This window comes from Aplysia californica, unplaced genomic scaffold, assembly GCF_000002075.1.
Source record: "Aplysia californica isolate F4 #8 unplaced genomic scaffold, AplCal3.0 scaffold00141, whole genome shotgun sequence".
Lineage (NCBI taxonomy): Eukaryota > Metazoa > Mollusca > Gastropoda > Aplysiida > Aplysiidae > Aplysia > Aplysia californica.
In genome coordinates, this window is record NW_004797411.1 from 135,894 (window position 1) to 143,999 (window position 8,106).

The 8,106-nt window shown below is 36.1% G+C and overlaps 1 protein-coding gene across 1 annotated transcript in view; it reads left to right on the plus strand.

Annotated features, from left to right (window-relative positions):
- The window catches only part of LOC101859781 (lachesin), a gene marked incomplete at its 5' end in the record, with an annotated part of 18,615 nt that extends 11,299 nt beyond the window's left edge, over positions 1-7,316 (plus strand). Inside the window, 4 exon segments of the mRNA XM_013081683.2 lie at positions 2,568-2,712; positions 4,625-4,731; positions 5,511-5,613; positions 6,307-7,316. Coding sequence (XP_012937137.1) covers positions 2,568-2,712; positions 4,625-4,731; positions 5,511-5,613; positions 6,307-6,425 — 474 coding nt within the window.
- Between the last annotated feature and the right edge of the window lie 790 nt (positions 7,317-8,106).

An 8,106-nucleotide genomic window follows, 5' to 3' on the forward strand; every position in this document is an offset into this window, starting at 1 on the left:
ATAAATAAATAAATAAATAAATAAATAGATCTTTCTTTGTCGTGTACCTACACTTGAAGAAATTCTTTTTTTTTCCTTCTTCTTTTGTATTACAACTTTGAGTATATTTGAATTTAATTATGTTGCCCTCTTCCATCAATCGATCAATCGATTAAGCCATCAATCCATCAAACCATCAAGCCATCAATCAAATAATCCATCAATTCATGAACAGTACAAATAATTCCACAAAATGCTCGCATTTGTAGTTAAACAAAATAGTGTGTTAGTTTCTACAATTAGGCAAGCAAAAAAAAGAAGAAAACCGCAGACTTTTACCTTCCCTGAAAGAGTAAATTCCGACCGGACAATTTACTAAAATAGTAAATGAACATTGAAATAAAGATGATTCATGCATTTGAGAACAACTTCTAAGTTTAGACAGATATTAACATTACAAAAGTTCCTATAAAATGCTCGCATCTGTGGCTAAACACAATAATAGCATATTAGTTTGTAAAACAAGGTATGCAAAATGGATTTTTACCATCCCTGAAAGTGAAACGAATGACATCACAATTTGCTGATATTTTAAACGGACATAGAATTAAAGACGCTTCATGCTTTAAAGAACACCTCTAATTTTTTACAGAGTTTAGCTGTACAAAAGAGCCTAAAAACGCTCCCACCTGTGCTTAAATACAAAAATGTGTTCGTTTCGACAACTAGGCATGCAAATAAAATAATACATTTTTACCATTCATGAAAGTGTAACAATCAAAAGTACCATTTACTGACACAGTAGAAGGGTATAGAAATTAAGATGATTAAAGATGTTGCGATCACTTCAAATTTTGGATAGAGTTTAAGAGTACACAAAAAGTCTATAAAATGTTCGTACCTTTGGTTAAACAAAATAGTGTGTAAGTTTCTACCACTATGGCATGCAAAAATACTAAGAGATTTTTAAAGTCAATGAACATGTAATGACCGACTACACACTTTACTGACATAGTAGAAAGATATCGAAAAAAAGATGCTTCATGCTATTAAGAACAACTCTTGTTTACTGACCGTGTAGACGGATATGAATTGATAAAGCTTAATGCTTTTCAGAACATAACTAAGTTTGGGCAAAGCTTAGCTGTACGAAAAATCCTACAAACTGCTCCCACCTGTGGCTAAACACTAGAGTGTGTTCGTTTCTACATCTAGGCATGTAAATAAACTAACAGATGTTTACCATCTCTGAAATTGTAACGAGCGACCGCCCAATTGACTGAAATAGTAGAGTGACATAGAAATAAAGAAGATTCATGCTTTTAAGAACAACTCTTAAGTTTGCTTCGAGATTAATAGCACAGATAATCCTGTAAAATGATTGTATTTGTGGTTAAACAATATAGTGAGTTATTTTCTACAACTAGGCATGCTAAAATGATGAAAGATTTTTACCATCATTGAAAGTGTAACGATCGACAGCACACTTTACTGACATAGTAAATGGACATAGAAATAAAGATTGTTCATGCATTTGAGAACAACATGCGAGGCTGTACAGATATTAACAGTACAAGAATTCCCGTAAAATGCAAGCATCTGTTTTAAAACACAATACTGTGCTAGTTTCTACAACTAGGCTTGCAATTAATATACTTAAAGATGTTTACCATTTCTAAAAGTGTAACGACCGACCACATAATCTACTGACATAGTAGAATGACATAAGAATAAAGATGTCTCATGCTTTTGAGAACAACTCTTAAGTTTGGATAGAGATTATTAGCACAAATAATCCTATAAAATGTTTGCATTTGTTTTTAAACAATACAGTGCGTTAGCTTCTACAATAAGGCATGCAAAAATACTTTTAGATTTTTACCATCACTGAAAGTTTAACGACCGACCATTAAATTGATTGACATAGTAAATGGACATAGAAATAAAGATGATTCATGCATTTGAGAACCACATGCAAGGTTGGACAGAGAGTAACTGTACAAAACTTCAAATATAATGCAAGCATCTGTTTTAAAACAATAGTTTGCTAGTTTCTACAACTAGGCTTGCAAATATACTTACCATTACTGAAAGTGTAACGACCGACCACACAATTTACTGACATAGTAGAATGACATAAAAATTAAGATGCCTCATGCTTTTGAGAACAACTCTTAAGTTTGGACAGAGATTATTAGTACAAATAATCCTATAAAATGCTCGCATTTGTGATTAAACAAAATAGTGTGTTAGTTTCTACAACTAGACGTGCAAAAATACTTTTAGATTTTTACCAGCACTGGAAGTTTCACGACCAAACGCACAATTTACTGAAATAGTAGAAGTTCATATAAATATAAATGATTAAGGCACTTATGTACAACTCACAACTTTAAAATTGAGATTAATCAATATATCTGTATATCCATCAACCCACGAATCTATAAATTCATTACAATTTTAATTCATAACTCCATCAGTTCATTAATCCTTCGATCCATCAATCGATTACCTTTTCAACCAATCAGTCTATCAACCAAGCAATCAAATCAATCAAACACTCCACTCCCCCCCCCCTTTCTAACCAGCTGGACATCTTCAGCCACAACGAGGACGAGACGAAACTGACCATGACCCTTAGTGTGAAGAACATCCAGCCCAAGGACTATGGCGCATACATCTGCACGGCCACCAATGACATGGGCACCGCCTCCGAGAAGATGATCCTACACGGTGAGTTTTAAGACCTTATAGTCATAATTTAGGTTATTTAGGAGATCAACTATTTCGAGAAGATCATCCTACCATGTGAATGTTACATCCCTATTGACACAGTCTAAGATATTAAGGAAGCAACTGCTTTACCAAGATGATCCTACATGGTGAATTTTAAGGCCCCCTTGACACAGTTTGGGTTTTTAATTGAAGTCAAAATAACGAAAGTATTATTTAGGAGACCTGCTATTTTAAGACGATGATCCTAAAGGTTTAGCTTTACGTCCCCATCGACACAGTTTAGGTTATCTCGGAAAACAGTTACTTCGAGACGATGACAATACATAGTGTGTTTGTAATCTAAAATAACAATTATTTAGGAAGCCAGCTACCTTGAAAAGATTATTTTACACGGAAGGTTCTACGACCTTATCTTCACAATTTGGGTTTGTAATCTAAATAACAAATATTTAGGAAGCCAGCTACCTTGAGAAGATGGTTCTACACTGTGACTTTTACGCCCTGTCTACACTATTTGAGTTTGTAATTGTAAGCTAAATAAGAATTATTTAGGAGACCAACTACTTCGAGAAGATGATCCCCACGGTGAGTTTTACGGCCCAAACGACACAATTTGGGTTTGTGATCCAAGTAACATTTTAAAAAATTTTAGGAGGCCACTGCATCGTGAAGATGATAATGCACTCTGAGTTTTACGGTCACATCGATACAATTTAGGTTATTTATAGGAAGACAGCCACTTCGAAAAGATGACCCTAAAAGACGAATTTTACGGTCCCATCAATACAATTTAGGTTATTTAGATGTTTAACTGCTTCACGTGGATGATCCTGCGCGGTGAGTTTTCGGCCCAATTGACGTAATTTTGGGTAGTAATCTAAATAACAATTATTGAGGAGGGCAGTTGCTTCAAGGAGATGATCCAACACGGTGAGTGTTATGGTCTCATCGATGCAATTTAGGTTATTTAGGATGCAAGCTACTTTGAAACGAGATCCTACAAAGTGAGTTTTACAGCCCCGTCGACATAATTTAAGTTGTTTTGGAGGTCAGCTACTTTGAGAAGATGATCCTGCAAGTTGAATTTTAAGGTCCCATCGATTAAATGTAGATATATCTATACATGAATTATTTAGAAGGCCAGTTATTTAGAGAAAAAGACCCTGCGCCATGAGTTCGGAGTTTAGGTTCCACTGACTGATCATTAATGTTTTATACTCCTTTAGACGTACTTTAGATTATTTAGGAGGCAGGTCGCTTCAACCGTTCTTCCACTAACCCAGAAAAAACACGTATGTCAAGATTATTATGTCATGGACAGTGTTGTTGCTCAGCTGGAACTATTTAGAGTTTAAAACGTGGTTTGATATTCACACTGTAAAAAGGGGATTTCACCAGTCGGGTGTTGTCTCGAAACTCTTACAACGTAACAAACATTAAAGAAAGATGAATTTTTTTTAAAAACAACTAATGGTGAAATTCAGTTCACGATGGTAAACACACACATTAGAATATGTAAATGTGCTCTCTGAAAAAAATTATATCTACAGAGACATTTTAATTACAATGACCTATACACACATAATTACGTAATGAATACATGATGGGAATATTGTATCAACTGAACGTAATACACAAGCTCACAGCTATACAATCATAATAGCATGCTATTTCACCTACGTACCTGACGAGCGCTGTCGAGACAGATTTTTTGCCAACAAATGTATCTATCATAATAGATTTTGTTAATGCATTTATCCATTTTATCATAAAGAACACAAACAATCCGCCCGCCATTTCTCTGTTGACTTTCAAGATTATGAGGGAAGTCAAGAAAAGAAAGTATTGTTTACAAAATTTAATATTATTTGTCTTATCAATTTGTTGTTAAATTTCTAATCCTACACAGAGCATAGACAGAGGACAAAGAGGCCTCCTACAACGACGACAACATCAACGACGACAACAACGACCATATATCGACACCTCATGAGGAAACCCAACCAGCCTTCCTCAGTAAGAATTCTCGATAGTCAGTTTTGTGGGGATGGCACATGTGAAAGAGATTACGTGTATTATAACGCGGTGTGCGAGCGTGCGGGTGTGTGTGTGTGTGTGTGTGTGTGTGTGTGTGTGTGTGTGTGTGTGTGTGTGTGTGTACGTGTGTATGTGAGTGTGTGTTTGCGAGAAAGTGTTTGTATTTGTGTATTTGTGTCTTTGTATACGTGTGTGTGTGTGTGTGTGTGTGTGTGTGTGTGTGTGTGTGTGTGTGTGTGTGTGTGTGTGTGTGTGTGTGTGTGTGTGTGTGTGTGCCTTTCTCTGTGTGTATCTGAGTTTATGTTTAGTAGAGAGTGACACAGAGAGAAAATGAGAGAAGGAGAGAGGGAGAGAAACAGTTAGACAGACAGACAGACATACAGACAGACAAACAGACAGACAGACAGACAGACAGACAGACAGACAGACAGACAGACAGACAGACAGACAGACAGACAGACAGACAGACAGACAGACAGACAAACAGACAGACAGGCAGGCAGACAGACAGACAAACAGACAGACAGACAGACAGACAGACAGATAGGTAGTAGGATGTTTGTCACAGGCATGAAACAGTAAATATGACGTAATTTAGTACTTGCTAGGCGTGCACTAATAATCCTATCAATTAGAATCAATGTTCATTTTCTATCAAACCATAAGTCGAAATTTATATGCACTGTATTTAAAATGACTTTGGCAATTGTGTTACAGCCATCAGAATAGCATACCTCTGTTTTCTTTAAACCAATCAGAATCTGTCTACGAGGCAAAGGGGGCGTGGCGGGAAGGGCAAGAACAAAGACGTCATCAACGATGAGCACAACATCTACAAAACACCTCAGAGTTCACGATCTCGTAAGTTTGTCGTAACTGTGCGCCTTTTTATATTTAGATGTCTTAATATTGTTTTCGTTATTATTATTATTATTATTATTTTTTTATTATTGTTATTATTATTATTATTATTATTATTATTATTATTATTATTATTATTATTATTATTATTATTATGGTTATTATGGTTATTATTATTTATTATTATTATAATTATTATTATTATTATTATTATTATTATTATTATTATTATTTTTATTATTATTATAACCCCCCCCCCCCCCCCCCCGGTCCTCGTAAACTCAACCCTTAGGCTTGATGGGTACTATTTATTTTACATTTTCTCAAAATGTGTCTAATCCAGTTCCCTTTTCTTTTAATGATTTCTTTATTGATTTGTTGTTTCTGTTGTTGTTTTTTGGGGGGCCGATTTATTTGTTATCATTAGATGTTCATTTCTTGTGGTATTAGGCCATTGTATTTCTTTTTCTTTTACTTTAAAGACAAATGCCTGAGGGTATTTTTAGAAGTTTGTTTTGTAAATTCCTACTTTTCTGATTATTAGAAATGCACACTTTTGTCAATGAATTTTCTCCTGTACAATATGACAGCACTGTTGTGGATGTGTTTCTCTTCACCGAAAAAAACAACAAAACAAAACAAAAATCCAAGAACCGAAAACATCATTTCAGGATTTGTATTTTTATTCCTCAGAGGATAAAGTACAGATCACAGGAAAAGACAACAACTCTGCAGTACTTACGGAAGCTTCAGAAATGTTCTTAGTGATCGCCCTTGCGGTATCACTTCGCAACGCCGTGGTTGCACCATGAAAGTATTGAAAGTATCACTGTTTCTGTCAGCTGTAAATCTGTTTTTAGGCAGTGCTATTCTCTTTCCCTGTCTATGGATTTTTGAAAATGCTTCAAACAGTAAACACAAGAAAAAAACAAGCAAACAACAACAAAACAAGCCAAACTTTCTGATTCGAACGATGAATGAACAAAGCCAGTCTACAGAACTTTCGTATTTTGTGCAGTGCAGGCTGACTTCTGGTTATTACACAGGACCCTCAGATCAACATTGGAAATAATTTTAGAATTAAGAAAACGAAGGGTTGACCTATTTCTTTCAGCCATACGGTTAGAGTATAACACTGTGTTTTCATTTAAATGTGTGCTTCGCTTTTGTGAGGCTTCAAAGGAATCAAGGTGTAGATTTGTGTTGACGAATCAAGGAGAGATAAAACATGATTTACTGTTTGTATCGCATGAGAATATGATTTTTTTTTCTACTTCTCAATCTCCAATGATAAATGCCATGATAAATTCAAGAATATCACAGAAGTATATCTGAGTGTGCTTGTTGGTGCCTGCTAGAAACCTTTTTGTGACAAACATCAAGCATAGTCGTTGATAAGTTGGTCTTAACTACAGTCAGTTATTATGTAAAACGAATTTTATTCTTGATTTACCCTTATGCGTGTGGCGTCCAAAGTTTAGTTGTCAGGCTGCTGGGCCCATAATCGTGAAAAAAAATAAGGGTATTGGGGTTTGAGGCTCAGAGCAGTCCGACGTTGTGACTTTACACAAATGTACACAAATGTCGAGTAAGAGTGGGAAGTGGTAAAATGGAAAAGATTGATAGAGGCAGAGAGAAAAAGGGTATGATAGAGACGTTGAACGAGAGAATGAAAGAGAGAGAGGGGGAGGGGAGAGAAAGAGAAAGACAGAGAGAGAGAGAGAGAGAGAGAGAGAGAGAAATAGAGAGAGGGAGAGGGGGGGTCTTGAAAGTGGACAGAGAGAGAGAGAGAGAGAGAGAGAGAGAGAGAGAGAGAGAGAGAGGGAGAAAGTGAGAGAGAGAGAGAGAGGGGGCAGACGGTGGTTTACTTTTTTTTTCTTTTTTTTTTTTGGAATAACAATGATAAAGTGTATCCTTCCCTTATCTGTGTAAACAGGCGGCAGACGGTGGTTTACTTTTTTTTTCTTTTTTTTTTTTTGAATAACAATGATAAAGTGTATCCTTCCCTTATCTTCGAGCAAACACATACCTTCAAACATACATCGATATCCCTCTTAGTACATGAGTTTACAAACAGTTCAAACGTTGATACGGCGAATATAAAGTATGATCCTCTACCCCCCTTCCCACCTACCTCCGTGCCCCCCCCCCATATCCCCTACTCCTGATGCTTTTGCGCATGACAACGATCATTTTTAACCCCGATGACATGCTGGATTATAGTTTAGGAAGATCTCTAACCCCCCCCCCCCCCCCACTCCTCCCAATTTTGGTCAGTCCTAATCTGAGATGGATATCAAATTTGGAGGCCCCGCCTCTTAAATGATCGCTTTTAACAACAAGCGGGCTAACCCAGATTTCGGGGGTTTCCAGAAATCTAGACCTATATAAACATGGGCATTGCCCTACCTAAAGGAAAAGTCTGGTTTCATTGGTGTGTATGTTTGTTTAGTTATAGTGAAAGCTCTCCTTATTGTTTAAAGAAACTGAACA